The sequence below is a fragment of the Colias philodice genome, chromosome 16 (assembly GCF_061535455.1).
Source record: "Colias philodice isolate Cphi_HAF_F1 chromosome 16, ilColPhil1 Martin Lab GWU primary, whole genome shotgun sequence".
NCBI classification, from domain to species: Eukaryota; Metazoa; Arthropoda; class Insecta; order Lepidoptera; family Pieridae; genus Colias; species Colias philodice.
The window spans coordinates 5,410,769-5,437,414 of NC_143101.1; the positions used below are offsets into that span (position 1 = coordinate 5,410,769).

Here is a 26,646-nt window from a genome sequence, read left to right on the forward strand (position 1 = left end):
CGTTGTGGTGAAAACAATTACTTATAAAACATGTGTATGTGTCATCATATAGGATTCTAATAACCTACATCGATGCAATTAGTTAGGAATTTGGTTTCATTTATGTTATAATTGGTATCAATATGTTTGATAGTGATCAGTCGGTTTGGAACGTATGAAAACAGACCTCCTCGATGTATGAGATGATGCTTACGAAATAAGATTCAAGCTACCTTCATAATTCGTACCATACATATCAATATTTACGGAACAAAACAGGATGTACACATTTAGATATTTTTCATTAGTTACAGAAACAAGCATTCACCTTTCAGTACGAAGATATTCGAAAGAAATGATAATGTTATTTAGATACTATTATAAACATAAAATTATCATCAATTCATAAAATGCTTTTAGTAAACGAAGGTCGTTTTATATCGGGATCTTAGACTATTTTGTAGTCTATAGACTCGCATCACAGGTTCTAGAGCAATTAAAATTTAAAACAGATTAAATTTTCCAACGATTAAATACCTTCTAAAATTGTTCTTAAACATTTAATTTGCTAAACTCTCCAATACTTAAATCACAATTAGCGTTTGGTTACAGAAATATCGGTGTGCACAAACCGCTCTGTTGTTAATTTTATAGCTTCAGTGACGCATGTATTCTGTTTAAATAATCGTTAAATCGCATAGGAAACATTTTGTTCCGCTACTAAAACTCGGTTAAATAGATTTAGATCTTTATAGTGTCAACATTTACTAACACAAATATTTTGCGTATATTTTTGAGGAAAATGCCTTCTATTTTATATTTTAAGGACCTTTATAGTACGTCTGTATAAACGACAGAAATTAAAAGTATTGGTTTCATTCTTATACGAAGCTTAGGTACCTATAACGCTTAGGTTACGGCTTAAACCTGAATGAACTCCACTGTTTCTGTTGCAACATTTTGAAGACAAAAGCAGTATGAAGAAGGCACAAAAAAATCTAATAAACAACAAACTACAATTATGTCTCGTCTACATAATCAAGCTATACGATGCTTGTTAACACGACGCCCGTCGATTGCTCAAAACGATACACGCTGACTCAGCGTTACCGCTAATGGCCCAAACAAACATTCACACAGAATTCTTAAACCGGTGCAAACAAAGAGATAAGCATCGTGCATTAGCAAAAGGTCTTCAAATTATTGTGCGTCAATCACAGTACGATGTAGCTTCGGAGAGCTTCGAGCTTGTGCCGTGTACTTGTTCAATATTACCTTAATTTTGTATGTTCGAGGGCGGGGGTCAGCGGGTCTTGCCGAAATGCCTAATGAAATATTTGGAACCACTTGGATAAGTGGATGCTGGAGCGATTGCGATGATGCCACAATTTTGGACATTGGCTACGGTTGTTTCACTTTTATGTAATCATATGGAACAATGGTAATTTAGGGAATATGCATGTTATGTGTGGATTAACATTTTTGTATTACGGGGTAGGGTATCGGTTCGAATGTGTCATGATTACCCAAATATTAGGCACTATATTTTCCAAGCTTTGAGCTTTGTGATACCTATTAGGTATTAAATTTACAAACTATATACTTCTGGTGAGCAAGGACACTATTTCGTAATTACTCTATTGGATTCACTAAACAGGCTTTTAATTATACAAATATGCATATTGGGTACTTATCTTTAATAGATTGAAATAAATCATTGATTCGTGTATTGAATCTCAAGTAGGTAAGCAGCAAAACTTAATTACTATACTGTAGTGTAGAACGGATAAAATATGTTTAACCTGTTCATTAAGAATTAAAAGTAATTTCATTGCTAGTCCGCTTAGTTGAATTTAAATTAGATCTGCTAGTATTTTCTTAAGTTTGTATTATATATATTATAGTTTTTAAAGTTTTTTAACGGATTTTCGATTATTCTGATCATGCTATTTATTTGCTCTGGTAAAGTATCAGGTTAAATTCCGTTAAAGAGTCTTTAAATTCTTACTTCTGCTTTCCATTGCCAAATGTATGATCATATCGATTATTCTATAATAGTTGTGTTGTGAGTGTATAATATATGTTTTATAAACAAACACCATTAAAATGAGATATTATAAGGTCTTGTACATAATAAATCTCTTAAGAAAAAACTTAATATTTAGCGAAAACTTGATAAAATGCTTATAAAATTTATTACGTAGCAATAGGTTCTGGTATAAAAAATATGAACTTATTGAAGACCTAGTACCTAAAATTCAGTTAATTTTATATTTAATTCAGTTATAGATTCGTGGGAAATGTGAAAGTTTAGTTCATCAATAAGACGGCACGGGCTTGAACTTTGAAGAGCGGTACTTATGTTTTACAAACGAACATCGCTTTAATATAAAATATAAATGTTAGTACGTCAAACGGTCTTTGATTATTGTTTAACATAGGTTTATTATCCACGGAGTTATAGTAGAAATTGTAAAGTCCAATACATCGTAAAGTAGAGAAAATGTTTTGAATTTTGCCATTTGCTATTTTAGGCTTTGTCTATGGGTGTAGTTTGACGAATATCACATAAAATCGTGAATAATTTTTCCAAAGCTAAATTCTATGCATACTGATTTTGTCACAAAATTTTGATGAGAAAGCCTTGTAGGAAATATGGAAGCTTGGCTAATAGGTATTTTCTCGAAGACTTTAGTCTTTAACCATGCCAAAGTAAAACGTCTCAAAACTGCTATGTATATGCTATTTAATATTTATACCGGAAAGTGTGTCAAGACGATAATATTCAAGTAACACTAGCTGAAACGACAAGCACATGAGTCCCAATTTAACGCAAAATGTTTCTAGCTAAGTGCTTTCAAGTGTTTATATGGACTATGGAGAAAGAAAAGTGGCCATTACTAAGGTTCGTATCAAAGTTAACTAGCCCAGGCCACTTTAATAAATAATTCGGCATATTTTTTGAAGGAATTTCAGAGAGAAAATTCAAGAGGAAGCGCTCAAGGTTTGATGAAATAATAAATAGGTATGTTCTAATACATTTAATTGATGAAACAAGTCTTGGGAAATTGAAAGTAACTACGTAACTACCATTTCGTCTTTATCGCATCTTAAAGAGTCTTTATCACTATATACTCTAAGGTATTCTTTACAATGAGCTTTATAGCAATGTAAATTATGCCTTCACATAATAAGAAGCAAAAGTGCTTAGTCTCGGATAAGTATAATTCATCAACTACTAAAAGAACTATTTGATTGATATACCTTTAAAAACTGTCAACATTCTAGTTCGTACTATTTTATCGTATTATTTATTTTATCGTGTGAATCTACGTGTATCTTATTTGTACTTCTCGCAAGTTTTTTTACTCTGTAAGGACATGAAAGAGGTAAATTATGATGTCTCGACTACAAAGGCGCGACGTGGCCCCTCACGCTGTGATCCCGTTGACCAGACTACTATTGAAACTCGATCAGGTTCTGTAAATGTATTGAGATTTGTAAGACAGCATGTACGAGTAAAAATATATGCCTTATTTAAGTTATTTTTTTCTTGCAAAAATATACCTGTAAAAAAATATACCTGTTATTACGCATGACAGCCTTTTTAGTATTTTTTTCATGTTTGTCGTTAGTCGTACTTATAATACTGGTCAGCTAATATGAAATTTTTGTTCAACACTTTTGAGAAATTATCTGTAATTTATGTTAACGTATGTAGTGTAATACTGTTAGTAATGTTTCGAGTTATCTCGATTGATTACAATAAGATAAAATAGTGACATAGAATCGAGATTCCAAAGTTATACAATATCCAATAGCGTGGAAGGCTCTCCCGCGGTGGGCATAGATCCTTTTATCGATCTAGCGGCGTATCATTAGATATCATTGTGATCTATGATCTATGGTGCGCCTGCGCACCACGCGACGAAATCGTTGGATCAGAGAATCTATCGCTTAACAGGTTTTCATTGTACTCAATTAGTACAAGTTATGGATCTATACATATTACAAACAAATTGATGCTTATATTTTTCTTAGCAAAAACGAAACCTTATTAATTTTATTTTTATAATTTTTCAAAATATAGTATAGGTTTATGTTTAAAAAAATCATAGAGGTAACCATTAGTCCATGGAGGTAACTCAAAATATTACAAACCAAATGATCTTTATTTGTTTTAGTATACCTATCAAAGTACAAAGTTATTTCTCTTAAATACGTTTAACATTATAGTGACTCTTTCACATCGATCCCTCTAATTATTTTAGTCTCAAATTTGATCTCACGGATAAAATATATTAATGAGCCTATAAAAAACATAGCTAAAACCGTAAACAACATGCGATATCATATCGTATCTAAATAGCTTGTATTGGGTCCATTAATGAAACAATCAAGACAACGCTTACAAAAGAAAAAACCTAAGTTTGAAGTTACGACACATAATAAGAGTTCCGTAGTTAATTAAAGAAGTAGGTATTTAATTAACAATAATCTTAAATTAATACTAGTAAATAGTAATTATTCGAATTATTACATAGTATTACTAATAGGTCTTTGAGGTCGTAAGTGTTTTGTCCGAACAAGTGTTTTGAATTGATTTAAATAAAAATTTTTTAAAAATTTTATTAAATAGTTAAGTAATCATATAAAATTTCAGAATAAACTAGATAACGGTAGTAAAATATAACGCATTTCGATGTTTCAATAAAAATACATATTTAAATTTTGTTAGTATTGTTAGAGCGCTCTTTACAACGATTTGTAGAAATACTTAATCACAGGAATACAAATTAGTATTATTGTCACGGATATCTAAAAGCAAACACATCTATTCATTAATCTTCCTCAAGCTTTTATCCATTGTTTTTTCTCCGTAATAATGTTGTTTTAGAGATAAACTTAAAAATAAACAGTTTGATGTCTTCGGATATAATATTTCAATAGTATTAAAACGACCACTTTATATAAACATGTAAAAAAATATGCTAAAACAAACAAACAAAAAAATAACGGGTCTTATTATTCTCTCGGAAGATTGTTTGTTTTTGTTTGTTATTAAGTAATATTTAATCTTATTGTAACATTGTTTACCTAAATTCATTGCGATTCTGTCGTGTTTATCAAAACAAATCAATTGTTATTGAAGGTGCGTGGTGGTGACGACTGACGTGTCTACTGACTAAGTACTTTAATTATGTGACGAAATAAAATAAAATTCTGCCTTTGCTATAACTTGACAATAAATTTGACAAATTATGTAGGTGTATTATATTATGTATTTAATTTTTAGATAATACTACCAATGTTTATTTTTAATGATAAAATACCACATTACACATTAATTATATTTTACTTGCTACAGCCCGCGACACACCCTCATGAAAAAATCATATTTGAACAGAAACTTTTCAGAAAAATTTGAGTAAAATATTTACAAAAAATATTATAGGTACAAGCCGTACAACCATCCAGTATCCCTCTACATAAGTTATGCGTTTATTCACTAACATGTAAATTCTTCTATATGGGGCATTTCACGCGAAGCGGACACAGATTTTTGGGTCAGGTTACCGATTTCGGTTATATTTTAGTATGTAACACCTGTATATATCCTCGGTATGTATACGAAATATTTTTGCATTTAGAAGCTTAGTTTTAAAATACAGGTCTTTGAAGATGTCAGCAAGCGCGAGGCATGCATGACTTTGAATGTAATTATCAGTTCAAGAAAAGGATTTTTTTAATAAATTGATGACTGAATAATAATCCCCATTAAAAAACCTTTTTATTCTCATATTTTTGATTTCGAATTTATTTTTAAATTCCTAAGAAAAATTAAAAAATATTTTTCTTTGTAATTTTTTACGAACTTAGCATATTTTTAAAAAATTTTAAGATCATTAAATAAATGGCTTATATTATGCTTAAACTACATGCCAAGTTCTAGAGTGGTCATCGCAGAAGTTTCGAAGCTACATGTAATATAATTGCGAAGCGCGGCAATATCCCCATACTAGCCCTAGTTGGTTAGCGCGACGTTCTGCAGTGGGGATGCAGATGTATGGGGATATTGCCGCGCGCATAATATAAGCCATTTATTTAATGATCTTAAAATTTTTTAAAAATATGCTAAGTTCGTAAAAAATTACAAAGAAAAATATTTTTTAATTTTTCTTAGGAATTTAAAAATAAATTTGAAATTAAAAATATGAGAATAAAAAGGTTTTTTAATGGGGATTATTATTCAGTCATCTATTTATTAAAAAAATCCTTTTCTTGAACTGATAATTACATTCAGAGTCATGCATGCCTCGCGCTTGCTGACATCTTCAAAGACCTGTATTTTGAAAACTAAGCTTCTAAATGCAAAAATATTTCGTATACATACCGAGGATATATACAGGTGTAACATACTAAAATATAACCGAAATCGGAAACCTGACCCAAAAATCTGTGTCCGCTTCGCGTGAAATGCCCCATATATCACGCCTTGCGAATAGTATTTTTTTTATTCTACAGACCTGGTCCATTATTAATAATTATTATTAGAATTTAATTCTGTATCATTCTATGTAATCATATGTAAATGCTATTAGAATTAATATAGGCTTTTTTATTTTATATACCTGGTAGGATCCCGTGGTAAACACTGCCGCTCCTGCACGGCTACTCCACCACCGCAAGTCTTCGAACAGGCGCTCCACGTGCCCCAGGAGCTCCACGCGTACATATTCGTTAGATTCGTTCGCGATATTTCGCTTTGGTGCTGAAATTACATACAATTAGAATTATTATTATTATGAAAAAAACTTGTCTGCAGATGTATATAGCCTATGTCCCTCCCACCATTGTATGGATTACAACAAAACATGCTGTAGAACGTGCCAAAGAAACATAGATACGTCATACATTCATAGATACACTCGAAAAACATAACCATTCTTTCGCAGTCGGGTAAAAAGTATTTAAACATTTTGCGTTTAAGAGATCTTTACTACATCTTTGAACTGTAGCTGAAACTGTCTGAACTTTACTGCTTTCAAATTAGTTGCAGCTCCCAACTTCAGTCATAACCAAAAGACAATTAAAACTTGCTAGAGAAAGAAAAACTATTATGGAAGTATTCTGTTCTTCTTGGAACTAAATTATAATGCTAACAGTATAACATTTTAAGCTACAAAATAGTTTTTTGTATAAAATTCATAATATTAACATTTTTATTTTGAATTTTCCCTCGATAACGATAAATATATTTGACTCTATGATGTATTTTTTTAAAAGCTATTAGAAACCTACTGATTTCACCAAACATCTGGTTCTATTCCTTACTACATTAGGTATGTACTAAAACATTCTTTCAAAAAATACTAACTTTTTATTAATTACGATCACATCAACATTGTAGTACGGTCGACCAACCCATTTGTATTGATTGGGAATATTGATAGGTCATTGACGTAAGCAAAGCATACCGCTTAGCAAATCGAACATGTGACATTAGGCAACAGATGCCGACAGAAGCCAAAAGGGCAAACACTTGTAATTAGACATAAATCATGTTTTAAATTCGTACGCTTGAGTGTGAATGGAGTTTTGCAAATAATCGTTTATATTCACGAAACAGTAGATAGCTTGTTTTATAAAGAAAATCAATTTAAAGGCAATCGACAAATGATTTAAAACATTGGCTTTTATTGCGAACTAGCAACTCGCCACGGCCTAAAAAACTATTAAAAATTTATAGGCTTCGTCCCCAAGAAAATTGTAGTTTTTAAAATCAGTTCAGTACCCCCCCCCCCCAAACATTTTTTCTGTCAAAAAAACCAAGCCACTCATAAAGCTTACCTCTTTACAATATAAATATGTAATATGGTTCTTTTTACTTTATTTTATCTCATACTATCTTTTATCTCTCATCTTCTTTTAATTTTACTGCATTTCCAGAAATTAAATAACACTTGAATTCACTAGTTAATGTCATTGCCATTTCACCTGCACCTCCCCTCACGTACTACAATCACGACGGAGTTCAAAATATAACAAGCTTGCCCACGACGTCTTGTAGATAGATATTTTTGAATTAACAACACTAAAATAATTGTTAGTAGTTTTAGTTAAAAATAAAATGATCTCATAAACGTCTAGAGATTACTAACTATGTCGTTCGAAATTTGAAATTGCATTTTTTTTTATTTTAATTTTTCTAACCACAGTTTTATTGCTGAATGTATTTAATAATTTTAAGCTTCAAATTAAAAACAAATAATATCTCGATTTTATATTTATTAATACCCAACTCTAAAGTATTATAATTATCTTACAAGTGGGACACTAAAAAAAATATAATAATTAACTAAGGCTGGCCATTCATAATTTTTATCTACTAAAAAAAAATAACATGACCTTACATCCTTCAGAACGAAATGTTTTTAACAAACATAAACATGCCTTCCAAACAAATTACTATAATGTATTCAAAAAGCCACTGATATTGACAAATATTAGTTTAATTCATTTAATAAATGATACACTGATCAATTTCAAGCAACGTCATTCACAAATTCGGATGTGGTATTGATACCTGTCATACTAATGACCTTCTTGTAAATCCAATCGGCGATATTGTAATTTAAATATCGCATTTCGATGCATATTCAGTTTTATAAATTGATCGCGTATTTGTTTGAGTCATTTTTATTTGGTACTTACAATTATTAATGTGAGCTTTGTGCCTCGTGTTGTATCTATTATTATTTAAATGTATCTTGAATTTTTTAGATGAGGACAATTTCATAACTAATCTCAAGTTCATTTTGATTGAAGTTTACTGTTGAATATATTTAGTCGATTTAAAAAAAGAATATGCAATTAAAATTCTTATCTATAAAACAATCATAAACAATATTAAAAGAAAACGATATGACAATAATGGAATTCCATTTTCAAAAATGAATATTGCGATTTGCGAGTCATTGAAATTTAGCGATTGTTTTTTTTTAATCCACCAACGACCAAGAATATTGTATTCTTATTGTACATATTTATATTATAAATTGAATAATTAATAATTGTGTAATTAATACCTATTGTAGACATAGAATAATTACATATTTAATTTACATACCGGTAATCCAACTTCTGTGTTAGCATTTTCAGCATTAGTAAGCGGGGCGGCAAAAGCGATGAACCTGTAATAACAAAATTCCATCAGTTACGGCTATCCTTTGAACAAACATACATGTTTCCGATATGTCATACAGTACGAATTTATCTTGTTTATTCAGCTTGATTTCACTTATGCAATTGTTTGTTTAGTTATTAGTCCCATTACGTCTGTTGCTATATTTATGGAACGTAGAAATCCAATGCAATTAGGAATTAAAGTTACATCATTAATTAATGTGAAGATTGAACCGCGTATGGCACATACAACAAACTAATTTGATAATATTTTTCATAGGTTCTCGTTTTTATCTTATTTATTTAATAATTTCGATTACTTAAATTAAATTATGAACTTTTTTAGATTTTTTTGGGCAGTATACTAGATAAGAAAGATTACTACGCATAAATAGACATGTTAACAAGAAAGGCTAATTGATCGAATTCTATCGCTTCAAAAATTATATTTCCCAAAAAAATACAATTCCTTATTGAAGTATCTCTTTTACAAATACCGCGATCCAAACACACTCATCCGATTATCCTGCTCTGTAAAATATCTAGATAAACAGTGTACTTCCTGGCTTCAATCACTAATTAGATCCAGGATCTTATAATGACAAGGATATGAGATATCCCGTACATCGATTAGCTCCATATGCCTCGGACAGACCTAAATCCTTACTTCCGACTTTGTGCTATTTTAAACCATTATTCTCATATGGTGATCGAATTATTGTAATTTAATATGAAAGGTACTTAGCGTTCATTCATTAACAGAACAATTAATTACACACACGTGTTTATTAATATTAAGAAAGCCCTTAGTATAACACAATCAAAAAGGATCCAAAACATACATTAGGTAGGTACTTTAATTATAGAATGCTTATGAAAATTAAAATAGACGCTTATGAATTGCATACGCAAAACATTTTATTTCCAGTAATAAATCAAGATATTAAAATAATTCTGCAGCTAAATTTCATGTTCTGTCTATAAATGTTGTATTAAAATGAGATAAACGGTGCTTGTAGGTTTTTGAATCAGATTAGCACATAAATGCAAGCCCACCTGTTTAGAGAATCTACACTAACAATAGGAAGCGAGAGATGATTTATGAAGACGGTGGTCACGATTTATTCCTTATCTTAGCTGGCTCATAAGCATATGCTGAGGCGATAGCGTTGACCGTTGTGAAGTCTGAGAATAGATAGCCCTGCTCTTGACAGTTTATTCTAAAGAGATTGTTGAAAAGATTTTTAGGTCCTCACACAATTTCTGAGCTGGGTAGTGTTTTGTAGTAAGGATGGATCTTTATCCAGATGGGACAGGTATCAAGATCACAAGATGTCAAGATTACTTTACCATACGAGTTAGGACCAATTATGGGAGTAATATCCGTTTATAATGGTTAATTGTAAAAACTCAAGTTTTATTTTGGTTTCTACATACACGATTTTTACAATATGATATTTTAAACTCAAACCAAATACTATAATTCGATTATATTACCAAATTCTACATTCTGTATTCATCTCACAAACAACCATTAAAGCATATTTAAAAGTTTGCCAATTTAATGTACAACAAAGGGATGTCAACAAGATTTTATTATCGTATTATTGAAAGTGACGAATGAACTCTGGGATCAAAAGTCTCACACGGTAGTTATGTCGGTCATTAGTTAATGGCTCACTTAATTATCCTGAAATCAATTGACTTTCATTCGTTAATTAATTTGTTTATGAAATAATTAGAAAAGTAATTAATAAAATCCTAATAGACAACAGTTTAATTAGTTTACATAGTATATAAGACAATATTATTTCACAATTAGCATCAGTTACCATCGTTCCTTTGATTCGTGCACATAAGTTATTATACACCTTTATTTTTCAAAATGGAAATTAGTTTGTCTCAAATTTGTGACCTACTCGGTGAACGTATTGAAAAATACAATTCTGTATCTAAGAAGAGGAAGTTAACAAGATTGAGTCGACCCAGAACCTCAACTCCTAATGCTTTCACCAGTGTAAAAATGCCTTCACCAAATTTGGAGTTTTCTCCCGAAGGAAAGCCTTCATCATCATCGTCATCATCATCAACAGCGGCTTCTTCATCATCACCAGTCCAAGTTGTGAAATCGACACCAAGGAAACGTGCTGTACGACGAACTGTCGGACTTCGGGCAAGAAAGTTGGTATTTGTCGAAGACGATGATTCAAATTGATTTAGCTGAATGTACGATGGTTTATAAAGAAAGTTAGGATTAGGATTGTGATACTTATATCTCTGGATATTATATTCTTATCTGTTGGAATCAAAAGATAAGCAAATCCTGGAAGAAAATAATATATTTATATGAAGACTGTTAAGAGAGGACGATAAATAAGGAAACACGACAATTATCTTATTTATTATTATGTTGTTAAGTTTTTAATTTACTGACAATTATTTATTAATTTATTTCGTATTCAAAACTATATAGGATTAATTAATAGTGTTATGTAATAAATTTATTTATCACAGCATGTTTTTTATTTTTCATTTAATTCGTTACATTTAATCTGACGACGTTTCAATTTATATTTTTTTTGAAACATCATTATCTTGTATGATTCTTTTATTTTATTTATTTATTTAAATAGGTACACATCACAGCTGACAATTTTGACTAATTATACACAATTTTAATCACATGTTGCGGTAAAATGCCAGCCAAATTGTATCATGTACACAGCACAATTGAGGTTAAAAAAAAAAATTATTAAAAATTACATTATTTAGCACAATTCATAGATCAAGTAAAATATTTTTTTTTAAATACATGTCATAAAATAAATTGAATCTAAATCATAGTACAGATAAATATCACATCACTATAGCTACAATACATTAAATTACATAAAATACAGTTAAATCAATAAATACCTATGTTACATTCAATCACATAAAATAAAATTCATTACATTCCATCACAGTATAACAATAAATTATGTCTAACAATCAGTAAAGTATCTAAGAACTATGGAAGTCAAAGATTAAATTATCAACAATTCATTCAAACAATTCACAGATCAAGTAAAATATTTCTTTTTAAAATATACATGTCATTAAATACATTGAATCTAAAACATAGTACAAATAAATATCACATCAATATAGCTACAATACAATAAATCACATAAAATACAGTTAAATCAATTAATACCTACATTACATTCAATCACATAAAATAAAATTCATTACATTTCATCACAGTAGTTATAACAATAAATTATGTCTAATAAACAGTAAAGTATCTAAGAACTATGGAAGTTAAATTTTAAATTATCATAGAACTTGTAGATTAGACTTGAGCACGGTTTTGACCTGATTTTTAAATTTACCCAGTTTTGGATCAAATACGTCAAGTTCTGTGTTTGGCTTACGCGAAGTCAAATCATTATACAGGCGACACATACGGACCATGGGATTATAGAAAGAAGTATTATTTTTTAAAACATTTATGCAGAAGAGAGAAGGGTGTCTGGGATTAGGTTTTATGTTAAAATTAAGAAGTGAGAGCAGAGTTGGACAGTCAATATGAAAGTGTATAATATGATGAAGAAATATAAGATCCTGGTACTGTCGGCGCGTTGAAAGTTTCGTGACCTTAAACATCTCCAATTTATCTTCATAGGATATGTTTTCTCCTGCGTTAAATCTGTAGTTTACCAATCGAAGTGCTTTTTTCTGTACTCTCTCGATACGGTCATTATGAATGTGGTAGTAAGGTGACCAAATGATTGACCCATATTCCAGATTCGTGCGTACCAGAGTATTATAAAGGTAAATAAATGTAGATGGTCTGAGAAATTCCTTTGAAAATCTAGAAATAAAACCCAATATACGGAGCGCTTTTCCAATCATCTGGTCATAGTGGTCACGGAATGACAGTTTTTGGTCAAAAAGTATACCTAAATCTTTAGCAACGCATTTATTTTCTCGCTTGACAAAGGTTATGAAGTTTTTGAGAAGTTATTTGTAGATATTAATTAATTAAGTTTTGAAATTTATTAATATTTATTTCTATATTAGTTCACAAAATCTACACTACCTAATTAATTTTTTTATGATACCTCGTATCAGAGAAAAATCTCGTATTTACATGAATGAAGATTTTTAATTGCTTGATATACTACTACATACATCACAAGATGTCCACATAAATCACTGTAAAAACCCCTATTAGCAAAATTCACCTCCTCGAAAACCAATTATAATTTCCGTCACAAACATTCGTGTGCTTTATATTGCCGATAGATGGCGCTTTGAATACACAACTAGCAATATAATCGGAAAGGGCTAACGCTTATAAATTACTAAGTGCCCTCGTATCGAAACGTGATGCATTATAATAGTAGTATATCATTTAACACCTAATACGCACGCTAGATTGGCATCGATTTACCATTAAATTCGTCATAAAAACATGTTTTATAAAACACACACGTCGCTGTAAAAAATACGTATGACTACGCGCATTCTGTGCGTTCCGTACGACGAAGTGGGTTATGATTGTAATCAGAAATACTTGAAAATATGCTTTGAAAATATAATTAATGAAAATCGAGATCGATTAAGGTTCAATTTGTAATAGGATTGTAACAAAGATAAACTTAAAAGCACGTGCGTGTGAGAATATGTAAATTGTTAACAAATTAGTCCAATAAAAAAAATAAACAAAACATATAAATCAGAGACGTTACATTTACAAATATACCTTCATATTATGACCTACCATAAAAATATTTAAAATAAGAAAAATAAATGCAAGAATTAGGTAGTTGTGTCTTGGATCATTCATTTAAGAGGGCGTATAAAGCCAGATAATTCTACGATTAAGCCCTGCCCATTACGCGCCATGCCGCGCGCCCTCACAATACCCTCATACACCCGGCTCATCCAACGTACGTAAAGTTCATCGCACGCTAAATTATACACAATATTCTTCGCTCGTTCAACGCGTATTTTCGGTAGTTAGTAGGTATGTTGTCTAAAATAATTGTATAAAACAGTGAAGTTGAAATCATCACAAATTATGTAATATGTCTTTTTATTATTATTTGTTTATAATTATTAATGATAATCTATACATATTATAAAACAGTAAAAAAACTGTCTGTATGTAATATATAAAAAAAAACAATATTAGGGAAACAGTATAGAGCACGAATCCGTAAAAAAAGTCTGTCGAAATAGCGAGTATAGTTAGATACTATTTTTAAATAAACATACGCAGTCGACGACACACATTCCTCCAGAACTTTATTTTGATTAATTTAGTTATAGTCCATTGAATGAGTCCCTCCAAGGGGGGTCTAGAGTGCGTGAGTTAGTAACGTAAGATGTTTCTTCGGAAACATGTCAAGAGTCCCTAGGTAATAAACATACTAAAACCCCGGGACACTAGGAGGAGCCCCGGAGTGGGGGGAGGGGGGAAATGGGTCCATTTTTTCATTTTTCGCTTAAATCTCAAAAACGGTACATGTTAGAGAAAAACTTTCAAGGAAAAATTGAAAGGCCATAAAATTATCTACAAGTTGTACCTAAATCATTTTTTCCTATATCCTACCGTTTCTGAGTTATACGCAGTAAAACATGATTTTGGCTCAAACAATTTCAACATCAATCGATCAAAAAATATTTCTTTCTTCCAAAAAACTCAAATGTGCAACTTGTGACCAGTACTGATAGATTGCTCTTAATTAGGTCTATAATTGGTAAAATAAACACATTCCTCCATGGAAGCCTTTAGGAGGAATCGATTGTCAAAATATTATATTAGGGCAGTTTGAGTTACTGAACTTGATCTGATCTGATCTGATCTGAATTTTATTAGGGTAGTTACGATACATACCAGTTACATGTATCGTAACTACCCTGATAAAATTCAATTCCCCGTAAACGCCTCCGTGGTGGAATCTGGTATTTTTAGCAATGATAGACCTAATTATGAGCAATCTATCTGTACCGGTCAAAAGTTGCACTTTTGAGTTTTTTGGAAGAAAAAAATAAAAAGATCAAGTTCAGTAACTCAAACTGCCCTAATATAATATTTTGACAATCGATTCCTCCTAAAGGCTTCCATGGAGGAATGTGTGGTGGAATCTAGTATTTTTATCAATGATAGACCTAATTATGAGCAATCTATCTGTACCAGTCACAAGTTGCACTTTTGAGTTTTTTGGAAGAAAAAAATAAAAAGATCAAGTTCAGTAACTCAAACTACCCTAATATAGTATTTTGACAATCGATTCCTCCTAAAGGCTTCCATGGAGGAATGTGTTTATTTTACCAATTATAGACCTAATTAAGAGCAATCTAACAGTACCAGTCACAAGTTGCACTTTTGAGTTTTTTGGAAGAAAGAAATATTTTTTGATCGATTGATGTGGAAATTGTTTGAGCCAAAATCATGTTTTACTGCGTATAACTCAGAAACGGTAGGATATAGGAAAAAATGATTCAGGTACAACTTGTAGATAATTTTATGGCCTTTCAACTTTTCCTTGAAAGTTTTTCTCTAACATGTACCGTTTTTGAGATTTAAGCGAAAAATGAAAAAATGGACCCATTTCCCCCCTCCCCCCACACCGGAGCTCCTCCTAGTGGCCCGGGGTTTTAGTATGTTTATTACCTAGGGACTCTTGACATGTTTCCGAAGAAACATCTTACGTTACTAACTCACGCACTCTAAAACTTTTTATTCAATGGACTATTAGATTGTACGACATTTTTCGACTCAGCAATTATTCTAAAAATAAGAATAAAAATTATCCTTTATAAAATATTACAAAGTTCTTCGAAATTTAGAAATTTATAATATATATAAATAAACTATATTTATGTATAGATATGTACTACATATTACTATGTAATACAGATTATGAATATATTATATATATACTGTATATACATATGTATATTATAAAAAAATACCTATTCATATTCAATGTAAGTACAGTTTTGACTTTCGTACGAATTTGTTATACCTATGTATAGATGTTATGTATGATTATCTAATACAGATTGTAAATATAATATATATGTACTATTCACAACCGGTTTACATATTATTTATATTATTATTTACTGGAGCGAACATAGGATCTGCCTATAGTAATAATAATAATATAAATCTTTCTTGACTTGATTGATTGCACCGCGACTGTAAGAATTAGGTACCACTATGAATTTTATTTACCTATCTATAGTTGCTGCTGCTATCGCGTCAATACTCAGCCCGCGGAAATTATTTTACAGAAACTAAACTTTCTCAAATAGGTAAATCAAGACTTATCTTTTTATATTATAATTATTATTTATTAATATTATAACAATACTATTATAACTTAACTTCGACATTTAGTTATCTTTTCAATTTGAATCTTCTTTAGTTCTCGTTTCTTAAGTCTTTTCATTTTGATGTTTACCATTTTCAACAAATCAATATTCGGCGTAATTATAAAACACGGCGCAGCAATTTTAGCGTGGTCTACTCGTCTCAACGGAGCGATAGCGTCTGATGTATGAAATAGAATTATGTTTTTAGCTCCCGGAACGTGCGATGGAAGATGATTTCTTGCGTAATTAAAAATATAGTAAGCGCCAAAAGTGTTTTATCGTGATTAAACCAAAACTAAAAGTAATTACACAAAATGCTCTGACAAATATCTTGCAAATGTTTTAATATAATTGTTTATGAAAAAAAAATCATAATAAGTATTACCATGTCCAGTAAAAAACGTAAAAGTGTGAAATTTAGAGGTAACTTCGTGAATTTTTTCTATCGAGTCAATTTCAATATTTTATGTTTTTGATCTGACAATATAATCGAAAATATCATCAAGTTTTACATATATTTTATTTTTTATATTTGGTCTTGAATATTACACGTATCAACTAAAAGTTGATTGGTGATTTGACTTTATACGCGCCCTTAATAATAGAAGATAGATATACTTATAAAAAAAAACTGAATTACAACAATCAATAAAAGCAAGTTACTTCACATTGCATAACAATATTGCATGATTATGTCGAATGAATACCCATAAATCAATTAAAAAATACCAATCGATGCTGTGGCAACATCTCAATCACGAATAGTAATGACATTGCTCTCATTGTGAATCATTTACGACATCATTTTTCAGTATTGACATGTGTAAAAATAGGGCATGTTAGGTATAGCAAGGAGTGGAGCAGTCACGGATTGGTGGACGCTTGCGTCATTTCAATATAGGGCTGCCTACTTTTGGATACGAAAAAAGACGGCTGAATTAGGTATTAACAGAATGTATTTCCTTCTTGATCGGTTATAATGTTAAGTAGCTTTTAGCAGCACTTACAAAAATATAGGATATACTTAGTACTTAAAAATGAGTAAAACAACGTGTGAATCTTTGCAAAAGATTATTTAGATGGAGAATTTTCAATGTACGTGAACAGTGATCGAATTAAAATGATTGATGTTTTAATAACAACGTGGGTGGCAACCCTACTTCGACAGTGTAATCTGCCGATAAATCAGCTTCTGCCGAAATGAGATCACGGGTCCATATTGAAAGCTAATGAAAGACAAGACTAATTTAACTTATGGATTTTCGATGAAAAGATTCGAACATGGAAGATCTTGTTATATACAGAGTACAGACATGTGTAAAAAATACTCGGAACTCGTATACAGTGCTAAGCTGAATTAAAATATATGTATTATACAGATTAAACAAATTAGTCCCTTAGGCAAAATTTATCTTAGTCGTTTACTTCAGGATAATATCGAGTTATAATAATTATTGGAATTAATAGAGCACTTGATTGGATAATGTGCCACAGCGTAATTTTATAATCATAATATTCTTGACAATGAAGTGTCAAAGGAATTTCTTTGCTAACAAACATTATGTAGGTAAGTACCTACATGGAAATTCCTTAACCTACGTAAAATTATAAGTATCAGTTTTCTTGATTTATACCAGGTTTAAAGCTCAGTATCATCATGATAAAAACTAGGGATGTAACGATACCGATACCGATACCGATATATCGGCCGATATATCGGCAAGCCGATATATCGGTATCGCCGATAATAAATGAACCGATACCGATATTTTTTTATTAAATTCTTTCTTTTCTTTTATGTTTTTGCATTGTATTCATTCATATTGTTTTATTTCTGTTTCTGTAATAGTGTTAAGGAAGAGCGGAACCTCCTGACACAAGCATTTTATTTGCTTACTAGGAGTGTTCCAATCACAAATTTGTTTATGTAAAGGAAAGAAATAAATAATTTTGAATTTTTTTAATTTTTAACGTGATAACGTTTTTAAAATCGTTTTAGTCGGGTGACATGTTCATAAACTTGTGTCACACCAAAACCTCACGAGCGCGATCGCAGGTATAACGAGAGAGAGACGGACCGATCTCCCGTTTCATCTCGAGCGCTGCCACTGCATTATGTTATCACGTAAACATCTCGATCGTAAACCTACTTTAAAAACAACCAATTTTTTTGATATCAAATAATTCAAAAACCCGCGCCCAATGAACGATGCGGGAGGCCGCCCGCGCGTGCGCACTTTGTTTTCTGAAAAAACTCTACCAATAGTAAACTTTTATTAGGTAGGTACTGATTGTATGTGTAATGTGTATTACTTAAAGTTTAACTGACTTCGTAAAATAATAATACTAAAATAAATGGTTTTGTTGTTTTTTGATTTGGCATTTTTATTTATAAGAATACGATTAACAGTTGTCTCTGTTAAATGTTGGTAACTTTTTATGTATAATTCACTATTTATTTTTCTACCAAGCCATCGATATCGGTATCGGTATCGGTATCGCCGATACATTACTACAAATATCGGTATCGGTATCGTATCGGCAAAATCATGTATCGTTACATCCCTAATAAAAACTGTATTGTATGAATCAAATATCATAAAAATAAAATATACTAGTTAAATAATTAATAGGTATTAAAACAAAATAGTTAAAATGTTACGTATTAATGAATAGGTAAATATGCATCATTAAAATGGTTAAACAATTATTCGCTTAAACTAATTCTTAGTTACATAGTAATATTAACCTGTAGTTAGTCAACTTAACCCGTAAATGGTGATTCGGTCAAGTTCAAATAGATACGGTATTTTGCTACAGGCCCGCTATTAACCTTCACCTATTGCATAGTTGCACGTATAAATATCTCAAAAGATTATAAATAGATACATTGTTTAAAATTATTTCATTTCTAACGACGTAAAAATAGACATGACAATACATCAAATTATTATAACAAAATCATTTATAAACATAGATTTTAATAACAACTATAAATTAGTGCATAGTACCTACTTATCGATAGTAGCACATAGTAGCGACCATTAAAAGTTAATTCCCAATTAATTTTAAATAATGTCAAACTCAACAAAATTAACCCACAAGCGTTATTTAAATCGCTACATAATAAATGTTAATTACACGTAACAATCCGAAAGACTAAATGAAATGAATTAATCAACTCGGACAGTATCCTGTCCACCGAAACAGTATGTAAATTTGCAGGTCTTTCTGGCCCTCGGTAGCGGTTAAGTGGTTGATTAATAATTTGTTTACAATGCAGATAGGATCAACCCCTTTGTGTAGCCCATAAAACTAATTGCTGTAATTCGTCTTAATCTCATGTTACAAGATTGGGGTCGTGGTGAGCCGCTATAAGGTCAACCGTTTCATGCGGTCTGTTTGTTTATTTGTTATATCCGGTGACATTTTAAACCAATAAAGTCCCACAAATGGCATGCGCTACTTTAGGGTTTACGGTGTTTGCTATTTATCATGATTTGAGAATTTAACGATAATTCGTTAAACGTAATCGTGAATTGTTTAAATTTATTTATTAGTGTTTGTTTAAATTGTGAATACATTTTATAAGTTAAATCAAAACTTGTTACTGTAATAAATCAAAGCGCTAATAAGGTAGTTTTTATTTACGATATAAAATATTGAAATGATGGTCGTAAATAAAGTTAAATTGGCATCATTATATCATTTAATGAAACAAATTTGCGACCCTATATAAAATTATAAAGTGTTAAATTATCAAAAACTGTTCGATCATTTAAATCGTTCTATTATAATTAAAATATAAAAAAAAACATAACTCCACTAATTACCAAACAATAGACACCCATTAGTAAATCGATCAACGCATCAGATAGCGAGATCGTAGAATTTGAGCAACTCAATTACAATTAGACATGCAAATCAGATAACAATATCAATGTAATTTATCAATTAAGTACCAATATAAAAATCACATCATTGCATCATGGTATGACATCATTATATTTGTGTTATGCCAATTCCAACCACTCCTCTGGCCGGATGGAAGTCGGTCATACTGACCGTATTGTCTTTGTCATAACTAATTACTGTGATCACGACTTACGAGTTAATATTGCGAGTACAATCGTAATGGATTGCTATTTTTAGTAACGTTTAAAATACTGAGAAAGTATCTTTTAATCACCTTTTATAACTTTTTATATTAAAAAAAATCAAATGGATGTCAAAGCTAGGATTGAATTGAGCAGACTTAATCGAAACTTTCCAGGAAAAATACAAAATTGTTAGCATTAAAGATGTTTGCTCAAAATTTCTGTTTTACTTGAGCGATTATTGAACTCTAGAAATATTTGTGATACATAAAAATACTTTTTATGATCACAGACAAAAAATTGGTATTAAAATGCAAATAGTTCTATAATTTATTCGTGTTTTAATAGTGTCATAAACTGATTAGCGTCAGTATAAGTAAATTAGATAAATAAAACAAGAATGGCATCAGGAGCCATAATTTTCAACTTTGATGTCTAGACTCAAATGTTAGTCTAGTATTTAGTAATTCACCTATTTTTACACGCTAGAAAGTTTACGATGTTTTGCAAACATAGATGTTTAGACAACAAAGCTTTAAAATTGCAATATATCTGCGAATAGCTTGAGATAACATTTTAATTATATAGAAGCAAACAAATTTTGAAAATATGCGATGTGCTCATAATAATATAAAAACCTATAACAAAATACTTTACAACTGCGCTATATCATAAACTTCGCTTCATTTTCAAACAGAAGGCAAACAGTAATCTGTTCTCCACATAAACTGGAAAATTACATCCGTCAAAAGCGAATGCTAAAGTGGATTCTAGGTTATATATTTAAAATAATTATCTGTGAAAGCCTAGAATTGCATGTCATACGAAACATGCAATCTATGAAAGTTTTACAGTTACCTTAAATACTATTTGTTTACGGATAAAAGTCAGAGTATCTGTGAAATGGCTGTACAAAGCGGGTAACGGTTCCAGACACTAGGTTCAATTAAGTCTCTAGTGTCTAGTCTGGTCCGAGCTAGGATAAGACGCAGATGTAAATGTCTGCGGTGCTAACACTTAATTGGTCGGTGTCAATTGCTCTGGAATGCTTTGATCGTTATTTTGTGAAATGGAATAAATTCCTAACCCCATTTCCCTCGAAGCTGACGAATTTGCGTTGATCCCATTTTATTTTAATAAACATAGTTCACAAATTTGCGTTGCATAATTATTTTACTCCATGTAATTTTTAATCCGATTTTTATATAGAGGTTATATAATTGACCAATTAGCTAAAAGCATTGGAAATAGTAAACATTCGTAGTATGCAATTAAACGAAAAGTGATTACAAATTTGAACGCAATTAAGCAATTTAAAAGTAATTAAATAATAATTAAAATTGCCGAACTGAATTAAACGTTTCAAGAGTAGCGAGAAATATTATACTTACCGCTATTAAACTGAAACTACTGAATATATTTTGTTCCAATATTAATGTAATTAGGTTATAATATAGAAACGAATAAATTATAGAATTTAGATTGGTCGCTAATGTTTATTATACTAATTAATATAGTGGTCAATAATTATAAGGATATGTGGACAATCGAATAGTCGTGACAACGGGCAGTGACAAGCCACCCGTATACATTAGCTTCTAGGTGGTTGTAGATGTCTTGTCAATTGATAATTGGACCTTGGATGAGTTCAGGAAAGCTTGGCTAATTATGTAGGAGGAAAAGTCATGTTAAATAAGTTAGTTTAAATCTTCTATGGGCTAGCCTATTGCTATAAACAGGGGAAACGTCTAGCCTGCTTGAATAAGTATTTACTGGTAAAACAAAGTCAGAAAAGCGTGGGAAAAAAAATGGTCCAAAACTTCGCAATTTGTTTTTCAAATGTTTCATGCACATACAGTGTCGCTCTCATAATTCAGTCAACGTCACTTCTCGACCTAAAATCCATCAAAATCAACATACTAAAAACATAGCCATTATTTCAAACGTAGTAGAGAAAATACATGTTCGTAACATCAAAACGGTAAATAAGAAACGCCAGGTGGTATTTAATCCTATGTGCACTTAAAATAAAACGCATAACTATTCCCAACATGCGTATTATATCAGTTATCGATATATGCAGTGAATGTGAATGAGCAACAAAGGGTATTCATCGTACGCAAGGCGCCAGGGCCCGCTAGGAATCTGCGTGGACTCACATTTCATACCGATACTAAACATCGGTCGCTGCATACAATTAGGTATCGAGCTTAGCTTGTGTATCTAATTGTATTTTTTAATTGGTTTACCGTATTACTGCGTAGATCTCTGTTGCCTTTCGAAATAAAGAGCAATAATACATCTTTAATTGAAAATTGATTATTCGGGAATTGAATACAGTTATTCGTCTACAAGATAAAACGAAAAGAAGGAATAATCTTTTGAATTCTAGAAAAAAATTATAAGCAGTTACGCAATACGCAGTTTAATGCCATAATCAATTATTGATAAAATTTTCTGTAATAAACAATTTTATAAAATCTCACATCTACTTAATTGTAAAACAAATTTGAATTAAATCATTTTAATTACATCATCGAGTTATAATAATAAAATAAAAATGTGGATTTTATAATATGTAAAATCGCTTTTGATATGGTAATGTTTTGTTTCCGTCTATCTACTTGAGATTATATTTACTTAAAAAAATGCATAAAATAAACATTAATTTTATTACATTTTATCCCAAATAAATCACAATATAGAAATGAAAACATTATATTATCAATATTGATCTTAAAATTATACCATTAGTAAAGGATAATAACCGAATAAAATTGTGAGAATCACATAAATCTACATAAAACCATAAACCGGCGCTTAAAACCATTTATGCGAATAAATTCATGTTTTCAAAGCCGAACTAGAAATACTAGAGCTTCGTTTTACAACCGTTTTAAGTATTAAGACGCAGTTATATAGTAATCTATGCTAATTAAAATATTATATCATTATGATATAGAGAGTTTGGTAGAGCCTTCTTCTGCCTTTGTTGGTTAGTGACTGAGTTTTTAATCTTCTTTTGAGCGATCGTTAAATAAACAAAGTCATTCATATTGAGGAAAAAAAATTGCACTGAAGTATAGCTATTTTACTCATACGCTTCAAATCCTCATGATACATCATACAATCTTTGCATCATATAAACTAACTCTTTAAGCAGAGAAATCTTCATCAGGGAAAGAGCTGGTAATGTCGGATTCTTACCACCTGAAACCCCTGTTTTCCGACGCGCTTTTTACGGTACTGCGACTACACTACCACAATCCATCGCGTAAGAAAATTTATAGCTTCTATTCTGACACAAGTCTTATGCATAAAATTTTAATACGTGAACGAAATATGATGACTCCTGATGACTTTGCTCAGACCTTGGGCTTGGCGCCTAGATCTAGACATTTAAATCTTGTATACGATTTAAATAAAACTATATCCTACCGAGCTTATGATGTAGTTATGACGTGAGATATAAACTTTATCGCTAGACCATTTCAAGTTCTGTTTGGTAATGGTAATATTTTTTCTATATAAATCTTTATAACTGTGTAGAAGACTAGAAAACTTAGCCTTAATTTATTATTATGTTCATAATATTAACAATAAAAAACATTTCTTATCATTTGAAAGCTATGTTGTTTTGTGACTATATTCGATTGAATTATTTATCTTTGAAACTCTCCTATTATGGTTGTTTTAAATTTTATGTTCTTCGAATAAAGATTGTTTCGTTATTTATTTTAGTAACACTCCTAAATCCGCATAACTTTGCATTCATTGTATGGATATAATATATTTTTGAACCACCTACATACTATGATAAAGACTAAACTTATTATCTTTATTAGGTAGGTAAAATATTTATAATATGTGCCAATAAAATTTTAGTATGCATTCTTATACAAGAAACACGTATTATATCATTATAATGTAATCTTGTATGGTTTAATTTACAACAGCAAACATCTATTTAAAATATTTTGTGACATTTGGACCGACATCGTAAATAAATCAAAGCCTGTATAATATTCCCATTGAAATTCTTGGCAATCAAACAAACTAGCCGTTTGTTATTTCAAGGTCACGATCCATAAAATAACAGTCTAAACAATGTATAATAAAATTAAAATAAATTTTGGTAACAAAGAATTGACAATTTAATTCTCATTTATACCCATAAATGGTAGCCAAATAGAATATTCAGTGGCTTTAAAAAATTTAGATATAAATGATATTCATAGAATAAAATATGTTAATAAATAAAATCAAAAAGCATTGCAGCAAATTCTAAATTATACGGCTTGTTCTATTGAAATTTACATTTTGACAAGTAAATTAAAGTTAGTTTTCCCCGCGCTGGGCCTCACAGCGTAGGGTTGGCGCTCCCCCGGTTGGCGGATGGGGGAACTGCCGGTAGTACAGCCTAGCTACTTAGCTAGCTACTGGCTAAGTCCGATGGACTCGCCGACCAAAGTAGGATGTGGTCCTCCACCATTTCGGGGGTTGTGCGGAGGGTTAACACCCCTCCCGCGTAAAAAGAATCTTGTTACGAAACCGACATACGTATTTTATGAATACTAATAAGTGTATCGTAAAAATAAATAGTCCACTCAGACATGCGAAATAAAAAATCCAACCAAAAATCCTTTCTTTATTTCTTATAAATTTTGAGGATTTTATTGTAAAAAGTTTCGCGCAGATTGAATGATATGGAAAAACAGGAATGATGAAGACGAACACCGCATTGTATTCAAAAGAAGACTAGTTTTTAGCAGCTTCAAAACAATCGGAAAACAAAGACAATAGAAGAGTGTTTTGGCGAAAAAGTACATCAATCTATGTCGGGGGTCTCCAGTGAGTTAAAAGATACTTTGATTTAAAATTTACTCAACCGAGGGTTCTAAAGCACCTATTCTTTTGAGAACAATAGATCTTTACACTACTACTAGTTCATTTTAAAAAGGTTTTTTTTTACTGAATAAATATTTACGGTCAACTGCAGCTATCAATCAATATTTTATCAGCCTTAACTCAACGGATTGAATTGTTCACATTTTTTCAAATTACTGCCCATAATGTTAACGGTATTGCTTTATATTTGCTGAAGGTTCAAGTAAAAGCGAATATTTTCATCAAGCAATTGTTTAAATCGCTAACGTCCTCCAAAGGCGGCGCAAATACTGATGTGTCGCGTTACAAGCACTCAGTTAGTTTGCACAGTTATTAAGATCAAATGACCGGAGCAAGGCTGCGACAAACGATCCCATGTTTATATTGGACAAGTTATTAAATATAGCAGGAAGATATAAAGCTTGAACACTTCCTTGATCAAATACGCGTCTGGTTTTGGTGCAGCTGTGTACATGTTTTCAGCTTTTTTGAACGTTTATGGACAATATGGAAGGTTATGCTCTATTAAGAAAATTGCTAAGAGAAAAAAATTGCGGTTGTGTTATGGTTGTTTGCTGTCTCGAGTTAACAGTGGCGCATGCCCATTATTAATATAAATAGTTTTGTATGTTGGAAGAAATATCACAATCCTTATTTATAAGTTTATGCGTTCAAATAAGTTTAGAATTTATCGAAAGTGAATACCAATCCATAGATAAATATTAAGGTCCTTAACCACACATTTGTTTTCCTGAAACCAATGTAGGTACTTACTAATACAGCGTATTTCCGACAAGCGCTACATGTTAGTTCTGTGCAAACTTTACATCTCACAGATGTGCCTCTATTTGCTGAGAAAACCCGATAACCATTGATTGCACTTAACATCTTTAAGGATATCTAAATAAATAATTGGTGTGAGAACATTTCTCATAACAAATGCCTTTGGGATTAGCTTATTAAACCTAATATGTTTGATATAATTATTATTAATAGAATTGTTTTTATTTCATCAAGTGAGACCACATTGTTTAAGATAGGTTTAAAGAATCATTTATTCTCATTTAAAGACTTAAAGCTAATTACATGAGAATAACATAACAAAGTAAATAAATAATCTAAC

The 26,646-nt window shown here is 30.8% G+C and overlaps 1 protein-coding gene across 3 annotated transcripts in view; it reads right to left on the reverse strand.

Moving 5' to 3' along the window:
- LOC149481656 (ADAMTS-like protein 4) overlaps positions 1 to 26,646 on the reverse strand; it is a 116,600-nt gene that overhangs the window by 48,124 nt on the left and 41,830 nt on the right. For all 3 annotated transcript variants that reach the window (XR_016316802.1, XM_089704808.1, XM_089704809.1), the window contains exons 3-4: positions 9,110 to 9,173; positions 6,612 to 6,751 (exon numbers count right to left, since the gene is read on the reverse strand). Coding sequence is in view for 2 of the 3 variants with exons in the window: in XM_089704808.1 (XP_089560934.1) it covers positions 6,612 to 6,751; positions 9,110 to 9,173 (204 nt within the window). In the remaining variant the exon portion in view is untranslated. The remainder of the gene's footprint in view (positions 1 to 6,611; positions 6,752 to 9,109; positions 9,174 to 26,646) is intronic.